This window comes from Falco punctatus (genome assembly GCF_963210335.1).
Source record: "Falco punctatus genome assembly, chromosome: 4".
NCBI lineage: Eukaryota > Metazoa > Chordata > Aves > Falconiformes > Falconidae > Falco > Falco punctatus.
Genome location: NC_137583.1, coordinates 57,862,083 through 57,889,932, shown reverse-complemented (window position 1 = coordinate 57,889,932; position 27,850 = coordinate 57,862,083). Strand labels below are relative to the sequence as shown.

The 27,850-nt window shown below is 44.7% G+C and overlaps 1 protein-coding gene across 8 annotated transcripts; it reads left to right on the top strand.

The window, feature by feature from the left end:
* The first annotated feature begins 517 nt into the window (after positions 1 to 517).
* WDR86 (WD repeat domain 86) lies at positions 518 to 25,854 on the top strand. Of its 8 annotated transcripts, none has more exons than XM_080386964.1 (8): positions 518 to 896; positions 1,887 to 1,922; positions 2,010 to 2,198; positions 4,924 to 5,065; positions 6,642 to 7,074; positions 17,139 to 17,274; positions 21,822 to 21,925; positions 24,373 to 25,854. In XM_080386964.1, the coding sequence occupies exons 3-8, from the start codon at positions 2,036 to 2,038 to the stop codon at positions 24,649 to 24,651; spliced, it is 1,257 nt and encodes a 418-aa protein (XP_080243090.1). In that variant the 5' UTR covers positions 518 to 896; positions 1,887 to 1,922; positions 2,010 to 2,035; the 3' UTR covers positions 24,652 to 25,854. The 8 variants fall into 8 exon arrangements, with proteins under 8 accessions (XP_080243090.1, XP_080243086.1, XP_080243091.1 ...); XM_080386965.1 differs by lacking the exon at positions 518 to 896 and adding an exon at positions 1,164 to 1,367; XM_080386963.1 differs by lacking the exon at positions 518 to 896 and adding an exon at positions 1,164 to 1,427.
* The last annotated feature ends 1,996 nt before the right edge of the window (positions 25,855 to 27,850 follow it).

Below are 27,850 nucleotides of genomic sequence, written 5' to 3'. Positions count from 1 at the left end.
GATTAAATGGGGCCGCAGCTGGGAGGAGCAGGTTTATTGATTTGTCCTACCGCATGTTTTTAGCAGCAAATAGCCACAGCTCCCTATTTCTTATGGGGGGCATCCATGTTGGGCTCTGCTGTGGGCTCTCGGCCTCCTGACGTCACTTTTGTCTGCCTGGTGGATTTATCATTTGTACGTTTAGTTATGCCACGGTGGGACAGGACCCTTTCAGCCCGTGTTCCGCACAGCTCCTGAGGCAGCGGAGCCCCACGTTGGAGCAGCTCCTCACCTCCACGTCGGAGCCCTGGGCCATGCGGCTTGGTACAGCACAGAGCCTGGGGCTCTGCCACCAGCCCAGCCCTCGGGTACTGGGGGTGGATGGGGCGAGGGGCTACGTTAACAAAAACGGCTCAAAAGGCTTTGGGTACGTGCAGAGTGAGAGAGGGGGTTTGGGGCTCCTGGGGGAGGGGGGTCCTGAGGAGGAGTTTGGCGGGAGCTTGCCCCGCCAGTGGGGTGAAAAGAGGAACAAAAGGCGACGGCTTCCCTCAGAGCCAGCCCCCAGCTGTGCGCGTCCCCCCGGGAGGCACCGTCCTGAGCAGCCGGGTGAGGGGGCAGGAACGCGGCTGCCCGGCGGGGAGCCCGCCGCGGGGCCGCTGCCCCCGGGGGGTGCCCTGAGGCGGCGGGGCTGGCGCAGCCGCACGGCGGGGCCGGCCGGCAGCCTGAGGGGGCGAAACGTGCCGCAGGAAGCGCTGCCTCCCCCGGGGACAGGGCTGGGGACTCCGCTGGGGGTGCGGGAGCGCTCGGGCTGGTTTGGTTCTAGTGCGGTTGTTAAAGGGTCCCCAGCCGGGAAAGACTTTCTCCGTCCCTCGGCTCTTCCCCCGCTCCCCGCCTCAGCGCCGGGTGACTAAAATGAGGTAAGGGCGGCTTCAGCCCTGGGGAGGCGGGCGGGGCGGGGGATGCCTCTTTCCCCCGAAAATGGGGGTCGCTGCGGGGGGAGGCCGTCCCGGGGGGGCAGCCCCCGGCGGGCCGAGGCGGGGAGCGGCAGCCCCGTGGAAGCAGCGCGGAGAGGGGGAGGCCGCGGCTTCCCGCCTCGGGGAGGGGGCTGCCGCGGTTGGGAGCGGTGCTAACATGGAGGGGGAGGTAACGGAGGGAGGGGGGGAGGTAACGGAGGGAGGGGGGGAGGGCCGGCGCTGGGGGTGCGGAACCGCCCCGAGGTGGCCTGAGCGGGGCACGGCGGCGGGGCGCCCGCCTCGGCCCGGCGGCGGGGGCGGAGGGGAGCCCTTCCCGCCTCCCCGCAGGGCGGTGGCGGGGGGTACACCGCGCTCGGCCCAGCGCCCGCTCCGGGCCCCCCGCCCCGGCGGGAGGAGGTTCCCCCTCCCCAGAGGGTGAGTGCGGGATCGCTGCGCCGAGCCCCGCGCCCTCCACCCGGGGCCGTGTCCGGGGCGGTGAGTGGAAGCCGAGGGCTGTGGTACCGGGGGCCGTGTGCGAGGGCTGGGGGCGCTGAGGGGATCCCGCGGCGGCCGAGGGAGGGGGCAGGCGGCCCCTGGGGGCGGCCTGAGGCTGGGCTTCCCTCTTTCGTCGCCTCTTCAGCGTGTCCCGGGTCAGCCTTGGAACCGCGTGAGGAGAAGCGGCGCGGCGGCAGCCTCAGCGCGGGGCACCGGGTAGCGGTGCCGGGGCGGCCGGGCTGGCGGCTCTCCCGGGGGCTGGACTCCCCTCTGTGCCCCTGGGAAGGCGCACGAGTGAGCGGGTGGCTGAAGAGCCATCTTCCACCGTAGGGCTTCGGTTCCTGCGGGGGAGGCGCTCGGTGGCTTCAGCACGCCCTGACCCAGAAAGTGATGTATCCACGGGGGAGATGAAATGATATTTAACGTGCGCTTCTCTTCCTCCTTTGTGTCCCCGTGCAGGAGTGTGGACTACCCAGCTGATTTTTTGGAGTTGAGGTAATGGCTGAAGTTGGTCGGTGGGAGACAGCTGGAGGCCCAGAACACGGCCTGGGGGTTGCATGGTGCCTGTGATCTGACCCGCAGCCTCTGCCTTCTCTGGGACCGCCGGGATGGGGAATAGCGGCTCAGCCGTGAAGGTCTGCACCGATCACCAAGGAGGCATCAACTGGCTGAGCCTGAGCCCCGACGGGCAGCGCCTGCTCACGGGTAGCGAGGACGGCACTGCGCGGCTCTGGAGCACCGCCGACAGCCAGTGCCATGGCCACTTCCAAGGTACAGTAGCTTCTTTTCACCTAGTTTTTGACTCTAAAGCATGGCACAGGCCACACAGCATGTTCTGGGCTCTTTCAGTCCCTGCAGCCTGCTGGGCAGCCAAAATCTGCTTGTTTTGTTTTGTGCTCTTTTGAGTATTTGTTACAGTAATGTTAAGGAGAAGCTGTTGCAACCCAAAACAAGTTACCAGTGCTACTGACTTATGGATCCTTTTATCTCATGATGTGGAACCTAGCAGATGTTTAACTTGTGTCTCTTTCTAGAAACTGTCTGTTTTACACCCTGATGAAATTGACTTCTGGTCTCTCTATGCCTCTTCTTTCTTCTCCACCCCCCCCACCCCACCCGCCCTTAATCATCTTATTTTCCAGACAATCTGTATCTAGAAACTCTCGACCCAGAAGTCTGGAAAGAAACCTTATGAAATAGGGTGTTTTCCCCCTAATTTTAAATTGATTTTGCATTTTAAACGAAGTTTATTATCCTTAGAGTAGCATCTCAAAAGAATTAAAAAGAAAAGAAAAACTCTGTAGAAAGTACAGTCATGCATGAGTCAGATGTAGACTAAAGATGTTTGTATCCTCACTCACGTTCTTTTCTCTTAATACAGAAAAAAAGAAAAACTCCTAAATTTGGAATTTCTAATCCTTTTTTATTTCAAAGAAGAAGTCACATTGCTGTGATTTTTTTTTTGTTATTGTTGTTTATTTTCTTGCTTGTTTTAGCTATTGAGTATTCTCTGTTTTTCCCACATCCTGCCATGGTTCTAGCTCCTGAAAAAGTCACTGCATTTGCTTTAGGCTTAGAAATCCCTTTAAACCACTGACTAAGTTTTAACTAGAAATAGAAATGTATTGGATGATATTCAGGATCTGGCCTATGTTCTGCTAGTGTTTGGGGTAAACTCTAAAGAAGGTTGGCTAGATGGTTTATGAACTGTCAGTCAAAGCAGGTAATTTATTTTATGTTTATGCATGCACACAGTTGTTGTGTAAATTTGTATTGTGCAAGCTATAATTACTGATAAACTCCTATAACACAGTCTCAGGCTTCCACCATGGCATAACCAAAAGATTTCTTTGGTGGCTGCTTTTGACCAGACCAGCACCAGACCTTGTCTGCCACAAGGGCTTTTGGCATTCTTTGCGTGGCTTGAGTGTTATTGATGGTTAAAATCTGACTGACAGACTTGGTTACTGTGCAGTAACCAAGATGGTTTTTTGATCTTCTCAGAGCAAGCTTACAGGATGCTGTGAGAAAAATCCCAGTTGGTTGAAACTTGTCCTGTTTAAGTTGCTTAGCAAAAAGTTTTTACAAAACTGTGAAGGTGGGTGTAGTTCTGGTTATATAGCCCTGGTGATATGTTTAATTTTTGGCATGTGGTGAATTTGCTTATGAGGAAACCAAAACGTGTGTTTATAACGTGGATTCTGGTTCACTCTTGAACTACAGGAGTTGTATTAAAATCTGTTTTTTGCAGTCAGTGAAACAAACTGTTTTACTGGAGAGTCTGCTTTCCCTCAGTTTTTTTACCGTATCTTTATTCTACAACATGATTCTGTTTTTCTAATATCTTCGTCTGTCCATCTAATTCTCTTTAATCATATGTGTCCTTCTTACATTTTTTTTCTTTTCTAGTCAAAAAATACTGTCATTTAAATCACAGTAGGACCCACCAGCTTCAACCAAAGTCTGGGGCTCTCTTCTGATAGTTAAGAGGAAACAGTTCTGATCTTGAAAGCTTACAGTCTAAACTAAAATGGAAGAGTGCAAGATAATACTATCCCAATGATTAGATAGGTGGCAACAATTTCATACAAGGTATCTTGGACAAAGCTGAGACTTGAATCATGAGGTGATTTTTAAATGTGATGCATATAATGATACAATAGAAAAAACGACACACCTTGCTAAGTGATGACAAAACTTAAGGTTGTAATATTGATTCCTCTTTGCTAGCATTACCCTGTTTTTCAGCATGAAATTTTTAGAGTAGCATTTGTGTCTCTTTTTATTGTAACTGTAGAATCTCAAAATACTGTGACTACTGTATAAATAATTGTGCTTTTATTCTTTCTTTCTGTGTCATTTCCTTAAAGGTATACTGGCATTTTGAAAATTGTAGGATTTATTAATGTTATTAGTCATAATGGGGAAAGTATTGGCTGACTTTTTAGCAGATATGGTTTTTTGTTCGCATTTCATTCTGCTTGGACAATGAAATTAAGCTTGCTGGTAAGTCTCATGTCGCTTCCTTTTTTCATAGTTTCAGTGCTTTAATTTAGGGCTGTTTGTGTCCTGACGATCACTGGGCTGGGTTGAAATGCAGCCTTTTTTCCTGACTTCTGAAGAAAGAAGCAGAAACATTTCTTCATTAAAAAAAAAAAGGCCAATCTTTAACTGGTTTTAAACTTTAGTAATCTGAGTTTTATTATACTGATATTAATATAGCTCATTATGTTTTACAATACTTTTTGATCTACCTGATTGGTGGAACTGTACTGTTCTATCACTTAACTTTATATCAATGAAGCAGAGTTTTCTGCTGTTGTATAAAACACAACATTTTTATTTAAATCTTTAAATGTGAAGAACATGGTGGTGCATTTAAAACTAGAGTCTCAGTCTGTTTGTTCTATTTTTCTTTTAGTTAAGGTGAAAAGCTTGACTAGTCAGTCCTGCTTGCATGCACAGTGCTTGAATTTATTTCCTTTGTTATTCCTAGGACATGAAAGTTACATCACCTTTTGCCACTTAGAAAATGAGGCTGCCTTCACGTGTAGCGCAGATCATACCATTCGAAAGTGGGATGTGATGACAGGTCAGTGCCTGGCCATTTACCGAGGACACACATCAATAGTTAACAGGTTGGTTCTGTGGAGTTCTTCCCATGTGTTCCTGTAATCTATTATTGCACATATTGTCATTTTACTACAGTTCTCCATTACTACACTAATAAAGTGGGTTGTGTAAACCTTGGAGTTCATGCTACACGTGTTCTGTGCTGTAATGATTAGTTTTCCTAGCAACAGTGCTGACACATCCATAGACAGCAGATAGGAGAGAAATGAAAGGCACACAGCAGGGGAATTGAATCCAGGGCTAGGAATGAAATTCCACAAGAAATTATTCAATTGATAACAGATGCTTCTGATAAATAGATTTAAAAACATCACGTCAAGCCTTTGTGTCAGCATCATTAAGAGGGGTAAAGTCAGGGCTTTTTTCTGGAAATACTATTTCTGTTTGTGCAAATGAAGTTTAATATTAAACCGATTGTGCGTTACGGATCGGCCTGTCAATTTAAAGTGCCTCTTCATAGTTGGACTGGATTTAATTAATGACAAATAGAGCAGTCAAAGATTGGTGTGTGGGTTTTTTTCTTTGTTGTTTTTTTTTTTGGGGTGGGTGGGTGGGTTTTTTTGTTCCTTACTAAACTCAAAACACATACAAAGTGTAACTAGATTCTGTAAATAGTTAGGAAAGCTGGCTCTGTCTGTATTTTGGCACTGGCCTGATTTTCGCTTGAATCAGCAAATAGGAAATGTGTTCCCTATTCATATGACTTTGTTGCCAGTTTGAAAGGTTCCAGAGGACCAAACTCCGCTGAAGAAGACGACAGGTTATGATATTCCCTATCTCTGGTTTGGAAATATGAACTAAGAGATTTTTCTATTGTATGTTTGTGTAGCTACAACTCCATTATTTTGGAGGCCCAGTAAGTTGACTTCTTGAGCTGTAATCTCTGATTTGCTCTTCAGTTATAAAAGTGGGGTGATTTTGCTATACCTTTTTTGAGGTCCTGGACTAAGTGAAATTAGGTGCATTTTTTAATTTTTTTTGCACTCTCTCTGCTTGATGATGGGAAGATGATTATCTTTGTACACTGTCAGTTACAGTTCAGGTTCCTGGAATGTTTTTTTTTTAATTATTATTTTAATTCTGAGCTATTTTCATAGGTGAGTTTGTAAATAATTATTTGTAAAAAAATTCTAATCAATAATTATCAAGAATGAGTTACTTAAAAAACCAACCAATGAAACAAGGAAACACAACAAACTCTTAGCTAGTATATGTAACTTCTGAAAAGTACATAACAGTCCTGTTGGAAAATATTTTAGAAAGACACAAATGCCTGAAGTTACAGTGCTTTAGTGCAGAAATGTCTGCATCACTGTATCTGAAGAAGGGGTCTCAATTTTAAAAGTAGAAACAGGGAAATGTTAAAAAAACCAAACACCAACCCAACAAAAAGGTTCATAAATAATGTGTATTAAACAGTGATGCTGATTTGGGGTTATAGATGTATTATATGCTACTATTGTACAGATGTATTCATGCTACTGTTTCTAACTTCAGGTTGCTTGGTGTCAAAATTGTGACAAAAAATGGTTATTGAAAAGAATGATACTGTTCCTACATGTAAACTTTCTTTTTTTGCAGGATCCTGGTTGCCAAAGACTATCTCTTTAGTGGCTCCTATGACAGGACGGCCCGCTGTTGGAGTGTGGACAAAGAGAAACAAATCCAGGAATTCCGGGGCCATCGGAACTGTGTCTTGACTCTAGCTCACTATTCCTCCAGGGATGTTCTTGAAGAAGAGGAGGAGGAAGAGGAGGAGGAAGAGAAAGTGAGCAGAGACCTCCTGGTGACAGGTAGCACAGACTGCACTGTTAAGGTCTGGTGGGTGTCCAGTGGACGCTGTTACCAGACTCTGCTGGGACACACTGGGGCTGTCTTATGCCTTATACTTGACGCACCAAACAGGGAACTGTTTTCTGGCAGCACGGATTATACTATTCGAACGTGGAATATTGTCACTGGTGAGCAGCTGAAAGTGTTCAAAGAGCATCAAGGATCAGTAATTTGCCTAGAGGTAAGAACAGAGGTTTCTTCAAGAGCTCTCCAAAGGGGGTATCCGTGTCCTAACTCATGTGAGCCTTAGTTACCTTTTCATTCATAAAGGAGCTCTCCCAAGACAGGTTATAAATGGTAATCTTAAACATTCATCTCAGAACAAAATAATAGTGCTCTGTGGCCTTAAGACAAATTCTCTTTCCCTAAAACGCTTTGTGATATCCTTTTGGCTTCTACTGGCTGTCCTGGTCTAACTTCTAGCTCAGTATCTGTTTAAATCCGCTTAGGTCTTGAAACTCATGAGTGGGTTTGCTAGGAAGGCTGTTCACCTGAGTAGGATTGTTACACGGGATCACTAGACTTTGAAAGAAAATAATCTGAGGAAGTAAACAGACACAGGGTCAGGTAACTTAAAAAGGGAAGGGGAAAAAAATTCAGGTTAAACCAGGATAAAAAAACCCCAACAATCCAGAATTGTGGGCAAATGGTAATAGAAGAGTCATAAAGCTAAAAGAAATCCTGCTTTAAAAAACACACAGACGTAATTTGAGAAAAGAAAGGGAGAAAGAGATGGCCAAGACAAGAAAATGGGCAAGGGAAATGGAAAAGAGAAGTAGAGCATGGGGGAGAAAAATCAGGAAATGCTGAAGGACAGAGAGGAAACAATTTAATGTAACCTGAAAAACTATACTCCATTTTCCTGTTTGCAGTATTTTTCTGGTGAACGCTGCCAGATTTGTTAATGTTGCAGAGGAGAGAAGGTTAGGCAGATGAAGGGAAAGAGGAGCTATGGCACAAGCACTTGTCCTGTACACTGCATTATCCACCAGAAAATGCTAATGGTATATTTAATGGAGGTGTGTGACGGTCTGTGACTTAGTTTCAGGTCAGCAAACCCGATTTATTCATGTATGTGTCTGACTGAAGTTAACAACAGTAGTTTTTCTCACTACTCTCATGGTTTGTGTTTGTTGCCCATAAGTGCTTTTCCTTTACAAAGGCTACAGTATGTATTTTTAATAGCTGTTTAGTAAATGTTGCCTTTGTTTCTAAAGAAGGTAGTCACAGCTGACACTAGCAAACTAAAAACCTGATAGTACTGAAGCAGTTCTATTTTCCTTCAGTTTTAGAAAGGAAAAAAAACAACCAACCCACAAAATCACGTTGCCCTAGAGTAATGTTTGTCTTGCTTGGGTAAATTTTTAGTGTTAAAGCTTGTTTTTGTGGATGCTCATGTAAATCTGTTGCTGTTCTTGGTGTCATGCTATGCTTTGCTGTTTAATTGTAACCCTTTTCCAAGGCACAGATTGGCAACAACAGAGCTTGCTTTAATTTAATTGGGTTCTTGCTAAAATTGTTACACAAAACTGGCTTGACCCTTTCCCAGAAGCCTGGGAAATTCAATTGCACTCTTAGAATGCTCAAGAATGAGCAATGCTTCTCTGCTTGTGAGCACGGAGTTAAACAATGGTTTTAAATAAACAGAACTTCTTGTAGGGGAGAAGAAAAGCAAAACCAATACATCTATTTGGAAAACCTGAACAATTCAAAGTACACAAGACTACTGCTGCCAAGACTGTGTTGGCAACAGTCCTGGCCAAATCTTCTAGCCGTGAGTAACTGGTAGCCTCTCACTTCTCTCATCACCAGTTGATGTTTGAGGCTAAAAGAGTCCAGCTGAGGTACATACTGCTTCACAGACAGCATTTAGTTTCTAGGCCTCTAAAACTTATCCCAGCTTAAGCAGTCACTGTACTGCTGTTGAATAGCTTTAGGCTGTCGGTCTTTCCTAATTCCTCCCTCTTCTTTACTGGGTTCAACACTAGCCCTTCTGTTCCGCTTGGCTGCCTCTCAGCACAGCCCACATGGTATTTTTGTTCTATTAGAAAGGGGTCAATCACCAGAATCTGTACAAAGATGTTACAACAGAAGGGAAACTTCCTGAATAGAGGTGTGTGTTTTTTGTTTTTTTTTTTTAATTTTTGTTCTCAAAAAGCTCTTGGAGCCTCTTTTGCCTAGGGCTTCTTAGTGCCAATGTTGCAGTCTATGACAGTGAGTTGGGACGGTATTTTTCAAACCATGAGTCGGGAATGACTCGGAGGTAGTTGTAAGTTGCTCACCGTAGCCAGCTGATGGTTTTAATTGTTGACAATAGTTCATTTTCTTCAGGGCAAAAGTGAGCACCAGATTTTCACTCCCCTGTCCTGGAGGAGCTGAGTTGATACCAGCAATTAAAGGTAGTTACCTGTTCCTTAGGTGGTATAATGCTTTTGTGGAAAGAATAAAGGGAAAAAAATAAAGACTTATTTTCATTTTATTTATTCAAATAAAGATCCCTAAGGGAGGGTGACCTTTCAAAAAGTTTGAGAAATGCTCAGTGTGATCTCCCAATCCTGGACACGGATCAGGAAAAATTTGGATATTGAGACCATATTTTCCCCAACGTTAAAAAGTACTGTTACTAACAAGAATGTCCCAGGATGTTCTCAACTTCTGCAAATTAGTTCTGGACTGTTCCAGTTGTCTCCCGTTACTTTCCAGTAATACCAATAGTGTCATTGTAGCAGTGAATGGAAATTCCTGGAACTTCTTGAAGGAGCAATAGATATTCATAAAGCACACCCATGTTTTCCACCTCGCTTCCTGCAATACTGGCATGTGAAAAGCAAGAGGGGTGATGCCACAGGCCTGTTCAGATTTTGAAGGTCCCTCAGGTGCTCTAAGATCCTTTTAGGTGGTGGTGTCCCCTAGCATAAGTTAGAGGAGCCTGAAACTGACTCTAATTGAGCATGGCAGAGCTGAAAGCTTTGGTGAGCTTTTAGCTTTCGCCTTTCCCCTGTCCTTGGTGGCCTTGGATGGCAGAGTGCAGAGGGTGAGCTGTTCAGGTATTTCCCCAGGGCTTGTCCTGGGGTCAGTCTGTTGAAGGTGATTTAACAGCTGAACTGACTGCATGTGGTCTGCTGTCAAGTAGTTCTGCTGCAGGTACCGGCTTATTCTAATGCTGTTCTTCTCTTCCTTCCACTTTAAATTAGACTGACAAACGTTTTGCCAGGAGGCTTTCTATCTGCAGTGGGAATTGTGTGCATGCTAGGTGCTTTGGCAGCCTTGACCACTTTGCTTGCATAGTCAGGCAAGGTAACTAGCAGAGGAGCAGCCAGAACTCTTCACTCTGTTTCTCCTGCAGCACATTGATAGCTTGGCAGGCAAGGGACAGCAGCTGTTTTGAGTGCTCCTTCTTCGTATAAGAGCCAATTATGAGATTTTATAGGAAGCGATGGGAAAAAGCAAGGGTGGGCTGAGTGTAATCACACGGCCCATGCTAGTTCTTCCACTCAAAAATTTCAGGGCTGGCTAAAGACCAGTATTTGCAATTAATAATCAAGCATGCATTTTCATTAATGTGACTGCCTGCAATAGGCTGAATAACCCTGACTTAAATATTTACTTGTGTATGTTTTTCTGAGTGTCTCCAAAGTAGCTTTGCAAACTGTTCACAAGGATTGCTTTGTCCTTTGCAGGTTGTTCTGCCTGTGAGTATTTATCAAAATTGTGCTGCCACAAGCTGGCAGAGAGAAATGGTCCAGCTTGGCGTTTAGCTTGGATCCTATAGCAAACATTCTTGCAAGTAAACTCCTTTCTTGCAAAAGGGGTTTCAAATGAACGAGTGGGCAAGGACTTGCTTCTGGTTTTCCTGCAAAAGATCCTTTGTTTGGACCATCCCCTTTAGTTGCCTTTTAAAGCTCACTAGAAGAATGCTTTGAACAAAGCCATTGCCTGAACTCCATTAATACTCTTAACTGTTGTGATCACGGGGACAGAATTTTTTTCTTGTCACATCAATTAAATTAAGTGCACATATTTTTTGTAATTTGTGTTTGTATTTGTTGTATAATTCATCAGAGGGTGAAGATGTGAATTAGAGGAATATGAACGTGTACACCACCTGTAGAAAAGAAACATGTTCCTAGTACCATTACTTTGCAATGCAGTAAAAAAGTTGAAAAATGTTCTCCAACAGCCAGACCAGAGAGCTCATTCGAGATGGATTCTCAGGAAAAAAACTAATTTCTTGCCTACAGGGAGTTTGTTAGCTCGTTAAAATGAATGTGGTTTGAATGGGATCCTGAAAGTCTAACTCGGCCGAAGGCTTACATAGTTGTAACTTGAGATTGGTCCAAGTTGGTGATTTTCGACTTAGAAGTGGCTGTGAACAGAAGACCCAGCTGGCAGACTGTAGCAATACTGACCTAAGCTGGTAATGGGACATATGGGTGGCTGATGTGAACTCATCACGAAGTTCCTGGGAGCCAGTCTTGAGTGCAATGACCTTCAGAAAGAGGATGTGTCCAAATCTGTTTGGAATGCAGACTGCCTCTCCTTGGGTGAGGGTTAGATTGTTTCTTATAGGAAAGGTTAATTGGGAGAACAAAGTCCATTCCTATAAGGTTGAAATACACACTAAACAGCTCTTTGGCAGATATTTTTGGCATTCATACAAGTTGAAATTGTCTTAAGCTGCTGCATGTATTCAGTTCAGCCAAGCTTGTGGAGCAATAGGGTTGTGACTCTTGAGAGACCAACCCTAGGTCTGATTGTTTAGGGTTTTTTATTCAAACTGTGGTGTGTCTGGGGACAACAATTAGGGTCAGGATTGCATAAAACTGATATTTTTGAATAGTGAAACCTGTAACTACTTCAGTGTTCACAACCTGTATTTTGCTACTGCCACTTTGCTAGTCGCAAGCAGTCTTGAACTGAACTTTCTCATGGAATGGCACTTCTGGTACTTTGGGCTGAGAATTAAGACAAATTTGCCTCGTTCATGTCTCTCAGTGTTTCATCTGGTTCAAAGCAAAGTCTCTCAGAGTAATGAGAAATATGAACAATCCAGAATTACAGATATCAATGCAGTGATTTTTTTTACTGTCTGGCTGAGGCTTTAGAACTGGGCATCTGACTGTCATCAGGTTTTCAATTCTTTTGAAGCTACCTGGGTTTGAAATGTCCAGTCAGCTCGTTAGTACCTGAGCTGCAAATCTGTTCTGTGCTGCCTGCTCTGCTACAGGTGTCCTTGCCTTGCCATGATTTTCCTTGTCAGGAGCTTTGTTGGGCCATTAGCCAAAGTGAACGAAGTGCTCAAAAGCCAGCCAAGGAAAATACAGCTTTGAAAATATCACTGCTTCTCCAGGCAGTTGCAGATCAGAATATGTAACTGTTTCTACTGATCTTTTTTAAACCAAGAGTTGACAGACTTGAGTATCTGGAAAAATCTCTCGAGTGAAGTTTTACGTTTTTCCTTCTAAATCATGAGAAAATGAAATTCTTTAATAAAAATAGGACTGGGATCTCAGGAATTGGGTGAAGGTTTGGAGGCTTTGGGCTAGAAAAAAAAGAGTAGTTACGGACCTGGGGACCTAGCTTACAAGTACTTGCTGAAAATGACTGCGCCTGGATACTCATACACAAAAATGGGTGCCAGTCTTGGTAGCAGGGAGGCTCAGATTCCACCAAAGCTGCAGCATTTTGGAGAAGTCTGTATACTTTGTCCAGCTCCTGAGAGAGGACAGATCTGCTGAGCATAACATATTAGTGGAGATGTTTGACCTTAGGAATGGCAATGTATGGTTTTGCCCAGTAGTCTAACAAAACCGGTGGATCTGGATTAAGCAGCCTCTGTAGGCTGAAGAAACTGGAAGCCATTTGGTGAGTCCCATAACTACTGGATAGGAGAAGCCGAGCTGGTGTAAGGAGGTCAGCAAGAGTGCTAGAGGGAGAGCCAGCAGAAGATGGCCTAACTAGAAATCAATGCTTTGGGGACCTGTCTGGAGTGGGCAGGGGAACGGTGTTACAGTCCTCCTTTCTTGGGCTTTTTAGTTTTCAATACAGTCATGACTTAAGAAAAATGATTACAGGAGCCAAGGACCTGTGCTGCTGGTGGACCCTAGGACCTCCACTGCTCCCACAGCAAAGGTGGCTTGTGCCCAGGCAGCATAAGGGCATTTGCAGTGTCCAGCCTTGGTGAGTTAGAGCCAGGGCTGCCATGTCTGTGTTGTTGGGGCATAATCACACCCTTTGGATGCAAACTCTGAAAGAAGGCTCTGGAGTGAAAATACCAATTTGACATGGGTTATATTGAGATTGGTTCCTCTGTCTTGCTTTACTCGGACAGAATCCCACCTGGTTTTCATATATTCCTTTGACCAGTTTCAGGGATACTGTGCGCTGTTGCTTGTCACAGCTGCCCTGAAGCACGTAGTGCTTCCTCCGTGTTGTAGAAAAGGGATGGCTGGCAGGTTGGATCAGCCTCCCAAATCAGGGGTGCACTCTGGGATTTAGGCAGTCAAAACTTGCCACAAATTTCAAGTCCTTTTTTTTGGACGGACTTCAGTTGCATTATGCCATGGTTCCCCATCTGTAAAGTAGGGAAGGTATTTATTTTGTATTACACGATGTGGGGCCTGGTTGTAAGTTGCTCTGGCTAGGGGAACAGTTTGTGATGGTTATTATTGTTTTGATTAAATATAGATATCTGAAAGGTTGTAGCTTAGGCTGGAGTTGTAAACTAGACCTATCTTTAGTTGAGTGAAGGAGTCATCGCACCTAAATTGATATAGGTGGCTGTAGCTGAGAAGATTGTCCTTGTTGGGGGGAGAAATAGCGAGTTTTGAGACATGATCTGTTTCAGGCATCTGCTTCAGGGTGAGAAGAATTGTGCCCTAGACTGCAGTGACTATAAGGGGACTATATTAGCTGTAGATAATCTGCATCAATTTAGATGGCACGATGCTTGCATCATATGACTAAAGGGAGATCTGATTTGCAACTTCAACCTGAGCTGATAGCTATTAGTTGAGAAAGCCATCAAGAGCTATTTCGTGCTCTGTGTTTTAAAAATACCATGGAAATGAGAGGCTGTGTGACAGTCAGAGCCTGTACTGGGGTTTGCTGTTGGCTGTGCTGCAGGCTTGGTCTGTGGCATCTTGTAGATTAACCTGTAAGTATTTCTGTTTCCATGCAAGGCTGAGAATCCTTTGCTACTGTGCTCAGCTGCTTAAACTGGTGAGGGAGAAGAAGGTGCATAGAAGTGTAGCATGGGGCAGCCGGGGTAGCACAGAGGCTTTGAATTTAACGAAGATGGTTGATGTGCCAGCCATCTTGTCAGATCTCTTACTGGGCATCGGAAAGCCAACCGTATTGTGGGCTGTATCAAAAGAAGTGTGGCCACCAGGTTGAGGGAGGGGATTCTCCCCCTCTACTCTGCTCTCCTGAGACCCCACCTGCAGTGCTGTGTTCAGCTCTGGGCCCCCCAACATAAGGACATGGACCTGCTGGAGCGAGTCCAGAGGAGGCCACGAAGATGATCAGGGAGCTGGAGCACCTCTGCTATGGAGGCAGGCTGGGAGAGTTGGGGTTGCTCAGCCTGGAGAAGAGAAGGGTTCGGGGAGACCCTTATAGCAGCCTCCCAGTACCTAAAGGGGCCAACAAGAAAGCTGGAGAGGGGCTTTTTACAAGAGCATGTAGCGATAGGACAAGGGGGAATGGCTTTAAACTGAAAGAGGGTGGATTTAGATTAGGTATAAGGAAGAAATTCTTTACTATGAGAGTGGTGAGGCACTGGCATAGGCTGCCCAGAGCAGCTGTGGGTGCCCCATCCCTGGCAGCGCTCAAGGCCAGGCTGGACGGGGCTGGGAGCAGCCTGGTTTAGTGGAAGGTGTCCCTGCCACAGGCAGGGAGGGTGGAACTAGAAGATCTTTAAGGTCCCTTTCAACCCAAACCATTCTATGATTTTATGGCTGTTACAATCCTGGTGCTCTAAATCACCTGAGTAAGCCCACATCATTTAAAACCTTTTTATATCTAGCAAATTAACAAATCTAGACAAGTTGCAGCTCTTCTGTTTCACTTCTGCATGTATACGCCCACTTAAACGTAGAAATGAAGCAGCATAACCTAATGTACCATTAATGTAGTGTGGCATTTACTTGCAGGAGTTCATAACTTAGTGTTTTCCCTTGTTCTGCTAGCAAGAGGTCTGAAAAAGAAATGCAATGACTTGACCAAGAACAATGCAGCAGGATCTCAGCTCAGAGCATCCTCTTCCATTTAGCAGGTACGATGTGATAATGCTCTTCATGCCCATTCAGGTTGAGACTGGAAATTAAAAGTCAGGCTACCTTCCTCAGGCTAGCTCTCAGTAGCTCTCAGTTTTTGTTAGTGCTGTTGGTCATTCCTTCTCTTTCTTCATTGAGATGCAGTATTAATGCCATTGCTAAAATAGCTTAAAAGTGATAGGATGTGACATTTCAAAGTCCTGCTGGTTTTTAACAGTGGTATGTGTTTTACAGTCTCCTGATGTTTAGCAATGAAAACTGTCCCATGGGCCAAGTGCTGCTGGTAGGAAGCGTGGCATGCACTGCTCCAGCTGGACTTGGTGGAAGCTGCGTCCAGTGATCATCTCGCTTTGCCTGCATACATTTCTTACGTGGGTTAGCGCAGTCCCCTCACTGTAGTGCTTTGTATCTTAAAATGCCTTTTGTTTTATGCTGTTGTAACACAGTGCAAATGTTTTTATGCACAAAGCACACTTATGATGCCTTTTAGGAATGGGATGATTCCGTTTTGGAATGGAGTGGAGATGGCTAAGTGTGAAAAACATTCCAGCCTTACAGATATAGAGTGTGCAAAGACAGGGGACCAAAGGTTTGTAATAGTCTAAGGTGGCCGAAGCACCAGACCCTTAAAAGTGACCTAAGAGCAAGACCCATGTCAAGTTGATTTGTCATTTGTTCTGCACTTGGTTTCTTGGAGGTACCTGAGTAGCGTGAGGGGTTAGTGCTCTGCTGGTCATTTGAACAGTCTGGTCTGTGTGTCTGGAGGGCAAGCAAGGTGTTACTACTCCTTATGCAAAATCTGTTTCTTTGCGTGGGTCAGGGTTCTCCCTTGAGTCTCTCCATCCTTTTGAAACAGAGATTGCTGTAAGTCCATGAAACTGTGAGCATGCAGTGACTGCCTGTCCTCATTACACTGCCTTCAGATGGCAGGTGTTGGGCCAGTTCTCTGCTTGGAGCAGCGTGCCATCAGACCTGTACATAACGATGGCTGTTAACACCTTTAGTTTGTTTTCATTAGATGGGCATAGAATACAAGCTTTTTCTCTGCACTGTGGAGAGTTTCCTTGCTGAGCTCCCAGGCTATGGATAGTTTGTTACTGTGTACTGGCTAGTTTTAAAGGCTTGCACGGGTCCGTTATTTTCTCTCTGTCTTGTTTTCCCAACTGCAGTCCTTCCTTTTCCTTCTCTGTTTTGTCTGTGTAAAATAAAATCGAGCCTCCACCACCAGTGAGTTCACACAGTGTGCAGGGTGACTAGTGTAATGAGGCACCTTTGGGATTTATCGGCCCAGTTGCTCTAAACATGCAGCAGGAGACAATGTGACTGAAGATGTTTAAAAACCTGTGTGAGGATGGTTAATTACTGAATCATTTGATAACACAGTCTAAAAAGACTTGTGGAAATGCAGATACAGAACAGTTTCAAGGAAGAGATAGTGTTTCCAGTACTGACCTCGTGCAGAGTAATCATGTTAAATCCTGGATTACACTGTGTAGGATTTTCTTTTTAATTTACTTTTTATTGTTACTCAAAATAGTTCTGAAATTTTTGTTGTAATTGAAACTTACAATCTGATAAAAGTTCTTGTCAAATATGCTTTGCAGAAACTACACTGCAGAGTTTTTTTTGAGGCTGTATTGATGTAACTAATTATGGAAGTAGGGTTAGCATTGTTAAGCTCACTGAAGTCCTGCCTGCTTGCACCAGCAGGTGGGCTAAGTCTTTTTTTTGTTTTTTTTAATCTTCTGAAATGTGGGAGCTCTTTTTAAGGCCCAGAAGTCAATGGGAGATGTGATGGTGAAGAATGCAAGGTTGGTTTTGCTCATTGTCCCTCTGTTCCAAGGTGTAGTTGGTGCTCTTTGTAACAGGCTGTTGAGTTGGAAACTGCGACTTTGGATGAGTCACTTCAGCGCAGTTCTCTCATGAACGTGCCTGAGAGACTATTGTTGATGTTTTTTTCTCTTCCCTTCAGCTAGTGAATCGGCACTTGTATTCAGGAAGCGCGGACAGGACAGTGAAGTGCTGGTTAGTAGACACTGGGGAGCGAATCCAAACGTACAAGGCTCACAAACACAGCGTTAGCACTTTGAAATACCACGCTGGGATCTGTAAGTTGCCTTTCCTATGTTCAGCAATCCCTGTCTCCTTTCCGATGTTTGTCTTTGATCAAAGGTTGTTAATAGAGAAAATTGTAATTTTGAAGGCTTGTGAAATTGTCACTTTTTTCAGCTCCAACATGTTTATGTTCAGTAGCAAACTTCACTGCGCTACTCCATGTGGGAAGTTTAGATCTTCCCTCCATTTTCCACCTCTGTTCTGGCAAATGAAGAGGCAGTTGCTTTATTTCTGTTACCAAGGGAAGTGGCTTAAATCCTGAGCTGTCTGTGAGTTGTTTATGTAGCTGTGGTTTAACCTTGCTAGTCTGATGCCTGTCAGTCTGCCTCTGCTGCATACTTGGGGACAGCAAGTGCTGCTGCTGGATATGCAGCCCTGTGCCTGCCTCCGCTACCTTGTAGGGACTGTGTAATGGACTGTCCTAAACCAGAATCACATCTCAGATGCTCACTGCTCCTTTCTAATGGTTAGGGCCCTGTTCAGACTCTGACCATCTCCTAAACTCATTTTCCACAACTTCTTTTTCCCTTTCTGTCCTCTTTCATGTATTGTTTCCCCAAACCAAGTTGGTTCTGCAGTAGCCAAGCATTGCTTGCCTTACTAATGCTCAGGACTCAGTGCCCCTACTTTCAGTACTCCTATCAATAGTGGTATGCTGACATAACAGTATTCTGACCATGAAACCTCCCTCTTTAAATCCCTCTCTTGGCTGGCTTTGCTTCTGCACATCACCTATCCATGTCTGGTTTGGGGTTGCAAAACTGCACCTCCGTTTTTATCAGCCTGAATCTCAGTACGTGTCGCTCTGGTCTTACCCTGCCACTGATGTTAGACCTGATGTGCCTTCATTTGCTTCCCAGACAAGTACTTCTCTCCTTCGGGGTAACCAGGATGGGAATGCCTGTCTTAAACCAATCTAGAAATTTGCAATGCCTTTCTGATATAGATTTCTGTACTTCAGCTATGAAGGGAATGTGTTAACACCAAAGGAATGGTTTCTGTTTGGGCCTCTGTACCTCTTTTGGCAGATCATCAGTGTGGTGGTGATAAATGGCTGACAAATATGAGATGGTACACATTTGAAGAGGGTTGTAGCTTGCCAGGCAGATTAAAGTTTAATGCAGTTGTCTAGCACCATGCTTGACATGGTTGACTGACCACTCTTAAAACTCAGTAACTGAACTGATTTTTTAAAGTTATGTTTGGAAACGTCACATGTAGCCAAGCTCCTAGGTAGATTTTTATTTTAATCAGGAAGCCTTGTTTTGGTCTTACTTTCATCATTAGACTCACAGCACTACTTTTCTTCATTAAAATAGTTAGTCATAGTTTTGTGTGTGTTGTGTGTTTTCCGCCTTTTAATTACAAAGATACAAACAAAAACATTGAGTTCAGCAAGACTACCCAAAGGCAAGATAACTGTGCTAAGCTGATGTTGGCCTGATCCGGTGAGGAATCTTCATGTCTGGGTGGGAGATGGAGAGACCGTCTCCATTAATGAGACCTCCAGAGCTGCTTTTTTTTCAGTGTTGATCCTGCTTTTCATGCAACTGGTATAGTCTTAACCGGACTTTCTAAAACCATCATAAAGAAAGTTCAGGCTCAAACAAAGGTTTCATTATCTGACGCCACCCCCATCAGCTCTGCAGCTTTCTCTCTTTTCCCCCTCACCGTACCACCCTGTCCCTGCCATACACATACGTTATTTTTCCATAACACTCTTTTTTTTTCTTAAAATGCAGGCAATATTGCTGCATTTAGTCAGACCTGTGAAGAACATCCTGATAGTGTGATGGAAGTGTTCACGGACTTAAGAGCTCATTTTGAATCAAGTGCAAAAATACTAAAAATGGCAAATGGGGAGAACTGAATTGTGCCACTTGAAGGGCAGAAAAATCTCATGGGAAAATATTAGGAACTTGTTTGAATAGAATTTAGACACATTTTAATTCCTGAAAGAGGAAATTTCCCCTTAAAAATTAATTCATATACTGTGATTGTTTGCATTATTGTAATACATTGATCACTTATTTACACAGTATCTAATAGTTTTGTTCAGTTAGAGTTACAAAGAAGTGCTCTCTGGATACCAGATGTTGGAGCTAGTGTAGCTTAAAATTCTAGTTGTTCACCTGGGACAGATCAGCACTGTGTGTCCATTCTCTGTATTTCAAAACTGTGGAGAAAATAATTCAACATAGATGATGTTTGTTACAGTTTATGTTGCATTGGCATCTGTGCAAGAACATGGAAAGAAGTGGTAACTTTCCGTTAAAGATCTTAATTCTGTTGATTGCTGACAGTACCTAAAAGCACATTTCCTCAAAGAGTTTACAGTCTAAATAGGAAAATATAGTAGAAGAATGAGAGGAAAAATATATGTGTGTTTCCAAAATGACTTTACAGTGGACAGGGAGTCTAGACAGATTTGAGAATTAAGCTTTAAATCATCAGAATGTGTTTCTAGTGGCTTTTCTCAGTCTGCTTGTGTAATTAATAGCATGGGGAATACTAAAGTTGGTTCTCGATCTATTTTACTTAATGGTATTATGTTGGTTATTTCTCTCCTACAGTATGTGCACAGTCATTTAAAATTTAATTATATTTTTTTGTGTTGCAAAACCTCTAAGGGAATGTTTAAAACCTGTTCTCCCTCCCAAGAGTCTATGAAATTTAAGTTAAAAAAATATAAATAATTGTTGATTTCTTTTTTTTGTTGTTTGTTTACTAAATCTGGGTTAGATAACAGCTCTCCTTTGAAACTCAGAGGTGCTAAGAGACTTCCTAAATCTAGAGTGGCAGTTCAAAAGATGTAAAGGATGTCAGTCAGAAGCAAAACCCTGATAGCGATAGCTGAAGTAAACTGACAGTGTGAAAACAGCTCTTAGTTGGTTCCTGCTCTCTGCATGTGTGTAATGGTATTAAGTGATTTCCATTCACTGGAAAAAAAATAGTCAATCTGTACCTTGTTCCCTGCTTTACGTTGTTGTTACTCATTAGCAGAATGGGACACAACGTTTTTTCAGGATTGTGTTGGCAATTGAATTTATAGTGGCCCATATAAAATGACATTGATTTTCCACATCCAGATGTTTCTTGAAGGTGTACCCAGCCTCCTGCTGTTCAGTTTGAAGTTGGAAATCTGATGGCAGTAGGTAGCCTGTTCTCTCATCTCTTATTGTATCCTGAATTTACAGCTGTGATAACTTACTCACCTCTCTTTAGGAATCCAGTGCCTGACTTCTCCCAAAGGATAAGGGATCTGTTGTCTTCAGGCACTTCAGTTTCATAAAAATCTTTCCATGCTAGTGGCTTCTGCAATGACAAGAAATGCAGGGAGCAGTGAATAGATTGCTTTTTGCAGTTCTGAAATAATTTATCTCTAGATAAACTTGAGGAGTTTGAAACTGGGTGTTTATGAAGACAGTTTGTAACCTTTAAAGCACACAAATGTGCTCCTTTTTGGGCATATTGCTAAGTATAAAATCTAAATATTCAATACTTAGAGTTTCCAGATGCAGCAGGTCTGGGGATCTCATGTGAAGATCCTGAAGTGTTGTGAAATTGTTCTTCGAACACATTAAGATACCCTGAGAAAACCTGATGAACGGCCAGAACCCCTGGTCATGCTTAATTTACTTAACTACCGCCCCGCCTTGTAGCACGTGTACAATATAGCGCATAGAATACAAGAGTTACAGCCACAACCCTCAAATAATTCCGTGCCATACTGAAACAGAGATTATAGCCTGGGCCTTGAATCACTTAAAGGCTCTGCTGCTTGCAAAGATCCTAAGCTACAGGATTTAGCTGAAGAAATCTACCACACTGAAAGAATTTATAAAGCTGCTTTGTAAAGCTGCCTACACATGCCACTCACCTCTGAGGACAGAAGATTTCACTACGGTATTTCAACAGAGACAGCCCTACCTGCTGATAGGAAGCTTTTGTTGAAAATGGGGGGGAAAACATGGTATGTTTTAACAAAGCAAAGACCGAATTCATATCAGTAGTGTGCGAGGGGGTAATGCTGTTCCTGTGGTTTGCAGCTTCCCTGTACAGACGCTTCTGCTGCTTCAGGCTGCAGCAGAAGTGATGAAGGTACTATGGTACTGAATGGAAACCTGGAAATAACCGTGGTAAAACATATGGGGGGCTCAGTGCAAAACGTTAAAACCAGACTTGAGATAAATTGCCTGCTCAGAATTAGTGAGGTGTGTTTAGGCAGGGAAATATACACGGAAGAGAAGAGCAGAAGTAGCTGTTTGAAGTGCATGTGGAGTGAAATGCTGATGTATGTAGGAACTTCAGGCTTAAGGCAGTTCAGTGTATTGAAAAATATAAATGAACACAAGCATGCTGGGGTCAGGGAAATGAAAATGATCTGAACTCGGTATAACTGAGAAGAGAATCAAGCCTAAAAATGATACATCACGCTCCTTTGTGAACTAGCTTTAAGTGCATTTTTGAACTCGGATGAACTGACCTTACGTGGCTGCTCACATCTGGCTGTTCGCCATGTTGTGTGGTTGCCTTGCAGTGTTCACAGGAAGCGGTGATGCCTGTGCAAGAGCTTTCAATTCCAAGAGTGGTGTCCTGCAGAAGATCTTCCGAGGACACAAGTTCATCATCAACTGCATCCAGGTCAGGAAGGGTGTTCTTTGCTGGGATTTCTCACTTCTGACAGCACCCTCACTTTTTTTTGTGGGAATTGGTGTGGCTAGCTGTTCTGTGTGTCTTGCATTGGATGTTTTTCTAGGATAAGACAAAATGTAGCAGACAAATATTTCTTAGGCAATGTTAGAAAAACTGGATGGTAAAATAAGGGTAAGTGAAACCACAGAACGAGCCCCCGGAGACAGTCCTGTTTCTGTGATTGGGGGTTTTTCAGGTCAGGTTAGACAAGCAACCATAAGAAATGAGATGTCTACAACTGATTCTGTGTAGGGGCAGGGAATGGACTCCAGCCTCACAAGACCGCTTCCATTACAAGACACTGACAATATGTGTTTGCAGTGCTGTAGGGGGGAAAAGAAGTTTCTCCCCTATGCAAGAAGAAAAATAGGTAGCGTTGTTGGCCTCACCCCTCAGCACGGGTATCCCTCATCCGTCTAGCAACTGCTTTACCGTCCTTTATGACCTTAGTGAAGAGCAAGTGGTGACTTCTATGTGTTACCCTGCACATCATAGAATGTTTTGGGTTGGAAAGGACCTTAAAGACCATCTAGTTCCACCCCGCTGCCACGGGCGGGGACACCTGCCACCAGCCCAGGTTGCTCCCAGCCCCGTCCAGCCTGGCCTTGGGCACTGCCAGGGATGGGGCACCCACAGCTGCTCTGGGCAGCCTGTGCCGGCACCTCACCGCCCTCGCAGTGAAGAATTTCTTCCTAATATCTAATCTAAATCCACCCTCTCTCAGTTTAAAGCCATTCCCCCCGTCCTATCACTGCATGCCCTTGTAAAAAGCCCCTCTCCAGCTTTCCTGTTGGCCCCTTTAGGTACTGGGAGGCTGCTATAAGGTCTCCCCAGAGCCTTCTCTGCTCCAGGCTGAACAGCCCCAGCTCTCTCAGCCTGTCTTTATATAAACACTTACATAAAATATTGACATCAGGATATATTTTTCTGAAGGTATAAAGATGACTAAGAAGCTCTGTATTGATGTCTGACCCGCATCCTACCAGACAAATGGAAGAGTCTCTGCCACTGTCTTAAAAGATTTTCAAAGAGTTAATTAAGTGCCTGAAAAGTTGCTTGCATATTCTCTAGGCTCAAGTGATACTGGTGTTTAAAAGTTAAAAGGGGAGGAATTAGTAATCCTTCGTGGCAGTGCAAAGACCAGTATCATGTAAGGAATCCCAGGGGAAAAGTTTGAATCCTTGGATGCTTTATGCATTTAAGAATCCACATCTCTCTGCATCAGGATATCAGTAAAAGCTGTGTGCAGGATACAGATTTTGATTAAGAACGTGAGACACTATTTCTGGCAGGTTGACAGTCAAATGAAAAAAAGAGGAGATAAAATTCGTTTTGGAGTTGATCCCAAGCATACAGTAAATATGTTGTCTTTTGTTGTAAATATGGTTGTCTTTTGTATATTTTGTGTATTTGTACTTTTTTCTGAAGTAGCAAGTGGCTAGTTGGTCTTAAACTGCAAACTCTTGGGTATTGAGCAATTGGTTGTGTAGCACATGGTCACCTGGATGTACGTGGGTGGTAACTGATCTAATCACTCTGGGCAACCCTAAATATTGACAAGACTAAAGCTTAGCTTTGTGGTTTTGGTTGGTTTGGGTTTTTTTGTTGTTGTTTTGTTTTGTTTTTAAATTTCATACCCAAGCACACAGGGCAAAAAATCCTGGGAAGAGAGAGGACTGAGAAGTGGCCACCTTCATATATCTTAAGTATATGGATGAGGAAGCTGTGGTTGTGTGGTGCTTCATGCTGGTGTAAGCCAGAGTGCCGGTGGGTTACTCGCTGTCACAGCCAGTTTCTGGGGCACCTGTGGTGGACAGACTGACGCAGGAAGGGGAAAAATGAGAGCAAGGCTGATGGCTGGCTTCTAGGGCAGGGGGAGGGCAACTGGAAACATTACCAAGAGAGGCAAATGTTTCATGGAGGAAACAAAACTACAGTAAGGGAATCAAGGTTAAATTACTGCAGGTTTGGAAGAACAACAAATTTTGAAGGAGGAATTGTACCTTTAACTTACTGCAAAAGAAGGGAAGTGAGAAGGGAAAGTGTTCACGACCCACCCCCACCCCCCACCCCCCCCGGCTGCCCACTGATGCTGACTTTGGTGCCTCCTTAAGCTTCATCTTCAAAACCAGCAGTCTGAAGCCTAGAAATTCCTAGCTACAGCCTACTCTGACACCGAGTTTAGTTCCCCCCTTGCTTTTCTGGTGGATTTAGGTTATAAATAACTCTTGCTGTTTATATTTTATGGCTCTGTGAAGTGGCTGAGAAACGAGTCCTGACTTGGTAATGTCTCATCCCACTTCAGCAGCTTTTGTGATAATTTATACTGGCGCTCGCAATGAGCTATCAGGCCTGAAGTGTTAGGATCAAGCTGTGTTTGCTCTGATTTTTGACAGTTTGATTGTGCCGATTCCGAGCTGCATGGTGTGGTACTCAGTGTGACCCTGTTGTTCCAGATCCACAACGAGTTGCTCTACACAGCTTCCCATGACGGCACACTACGGATTTGGGACATCCGGGGAATATGCAAGAGAAATAAGCGGCGTTTGAAGAAGGAGAGGTCTGCCCAGGGCAGGAGCTCTCAGAAGGGAAGTCTGTCCCGTCTCTTCAACAATAAAGTCGGCTGTATGGTTCAGCAAGAAAATGGGGAACACGAGGCTGTTGAACTAATGTGACTGTCCAGAACAGACTTTCCGTCAGTCACCAAAGCTGAACCTTTGGTTTTCTGCACCGTGTCCATGTAAACCAGAACTTGGAAAGGAATGGGAAACAGCTTTGCTTGAACCTCCTTTTCAGGAGCCAGGATTCCTCTGTGACTGTCAGATGGACTCAAGTCAGATGTCACTGCAGATGACTCTCAGCTGAGCAGCACTGGGGGCAGGAGGGACTGCTGTGTGGTTCAGGTGATGTGCCTGGAGGGGTGTTTGTGTATAATTAAGTATTTCACTTATGACTGCTTGTTATCAGTTCCCTTGGGCACAGAGATGTTACACATTTTTGCTTGTCTAGTATCTAATGAGAAATGTTTTCTCCTGTTCCTGTTGCCCACTCACATGCCCTCTGTTTGGCTGAACGTAGGAACGAAAGGTGCCCTGCAGTACAACTGCAAATTGAAATTATATATTTTTTTTAACAAAACATAAGCTAAAGAACAAGCTAAACCTCAGCCCTTTTGTACCAAGGTCAGCTGTTTACCAAGGCCCAGCAGTTACCCTCCTCCCAACAAAGGTTGGTCCTTTTTTTACCTTTTATGATCTCACACTTCAGCAAAGGAAGCAGCAAGGGCCTCACACGTTCCGGCTGTGTGCTTCCAGCAGCCCACTTCCCCCTAGGCATGACGCCCCTGTGGGCACAGCTCCTGCTGGGCTCCTCTCGGCACTGCAGGACACAGAAGCTGTTCACTAGGCGCCAGGCCTGTGGTGGTGATGGCACCACCTCTCGGGCAGCCTGGCCCCCTGACTGTCCTCACGGGGGAAAGGTTTTCCTTGTATCCACCAGAAACATTGAATTGTGCTTTTCAGAGGAGAGAAGAGGAGGGTGCACGGGACGCTGTAGGTTTGTCATCTTTCCTCCGTACGAGGCTATGCCTGGCCTCGGTTTGCCAGGCCCTTAGTAACACCAGCAAAGCAGTCACACTCAAGAGCAGTTCTCCCAGTCTTTTTCCAGGTTTATCCCTCTCTGATAACCACTGAGCCAAGAATAAACAAGGGTTCTTATATTTTTCTATTTGCAGATATAACTCTTTGTAGAACCAGTACAAAAGTATCTAACCACATGTTTTTATTTTTATGGCTTTATTTATTCTGTGCTACAGCAAGGTAAACATGCTGTAATCCTTTTTTAGAATGGACTAATAAACATGTGGTATCTACAGATTACCAACTGTCTAGCTCTTACTTTCTTCTCATTTAGAGGAGACTGGGCTGCCTGCAGGTGCACAGCAGGTAAGAATGGATGGAATATGGAAAAAAAAACCCCATACCTGCCCTTTTGGAAACATGTCTTGCCTTTCTCTCACTGCTGGGGATGGAGGCAGGTGTGCTGCGGAGCTGTCCTGCCTCCCACCTGTGACCAGGCTGCCAGAGCTCGGTTTCCCTGCTTGGGGGAGGAGCAGCCAGCCACAAAACAAAACACAACCCTAAGGGAAAAGCACAGGCAGTGGAGAGCCATGTGCTGGCTCCATGCTCACTGTGGTGGCACCGAAGACCCCAACTCTGGGACTCTGGGTCAGCCCTGTCCCAGCTGCCCTGTGCCCTGCTCACCTCTCCTGCCGAGCAGCTTTGTTAGCTCTTACCTGGCAGGTTTCTGCATCTAGTAGGAAACACTCTAATTAATTATGTTATGTTAAATGCCCATCAAGAGAGGCTAATTTGGGAGCTCATCTGCATCGTGTAAACTTAATTCCACTCTAAACCTCTCAGTCCAGTCGTTATAGCTCAGTACTGGCCCTGTGAGACAGGTTTATGAGCTGGTGGTTGCTGGGGTGATGGCTGACTGCACCGCGCAGTTTGTGTTCTGCTGACGGAGGCCTCTAGCAGAGGGGGATGGAGCAGCACAGGTGGTCTGGGCTATACAGATTGTTTAAAACTTTGCACACAGTACGGTAGACACGAGAGCTTATCTGCCCATACAGCAGCTGCATATGGAATTAGCAGGCATAGACCTCATAAAGAATGGAATTAATGAGTCATGTTTAGCTACACATATCACAACATCTTCAAATACGCGGTCAAAATTAAGACTTCTAGCCCCTGCCTCCTGCCCTGCCGATGACTTAAAACTGCACACTCAGTTAGAGGCAGTGCTGGCAGAATTACATCACCGAGGAACGGCTCCTCTGACAAGCACTGCATGTTACGATGCTAATTTTAAATTCCCCAAGGACAAACCTTAACTTCTTAAGTTGTCACTGCCAGTTTGCTATGGAAGCCACTTCAAAGGAGGAGAAACACTGTACAGGCCAGCGCTGCTGCCACTGCCTGCCCAGGGGCTAGCGTAAGGAAATGCCTGTAGGTCTGGGAACCCCTCTGGCTAAATGAAGGAATCATTTTGTGCTTTCCCACCTACTGTAGTTAAAACTACATCTATCACTTCCTACACTTCTTTTGTATATTCCGGTTTTTCCCTGCCTTTTCTCCAGTGGTTCCTTAGTGCCTGCCTGCAGAGAAATGGGATATAATGATTGCTGGGGCTGGTTTTTTTTCCCCCTAAAGCTCATCGTTCTGGCTTTAGAAACACTTCAGCTTTCTGGGAGGAGATACAAAACTACTCAATTTTTATAGCACTTGCCTTGATACAGAAGTATGAAATACAAATAATTCCTTAACAGTGTAATCACTCCCTGCTTTTTGCTGTCTTTGGCTAGGGTAGCCAGGAAAAAAAAAAAATCCATTACTGGAGCCTATTAAGTCCATCTGCTGGAACCGAGCGGTTGTTTTGCAGGCCAAAGCTCAGCTTCCTCCGGTGTCATGTTTGCCCCAGCAGAAGTTCAGGCCCTCGCTTCCTCAGGGGTAGGAGCTGGGTAAGGACTAACTGCCACCGGAGGGAAGGGCCGCGCTCCTGCAGCTGCTGTGGGGGCTGCCGAGCGCTGCCCGCCGCCTTGTGCGCGGCGCCCGGCCCAGGCGGCGCTCGGGCTCCCTCTGCCGTCACAGCGCCGTTATGGAAGCAAAGAACAACGCTAGAGGCAGGCTGCCAAGCAGGGGAACTTCTGTTCCCCGGGGAGTGCTGACACGGCAGAAAGCGGGGTGTCGTACCAGACACACAACCCCAAACACTCCTCCAGAATGCCGAGGCGGGGTGCAATTACCGAGACGGCGCCTGAACCAGGTTTGGTTCAACAGCCGATTAAAGACAATCGCGTAGTCCCTGTGAAAT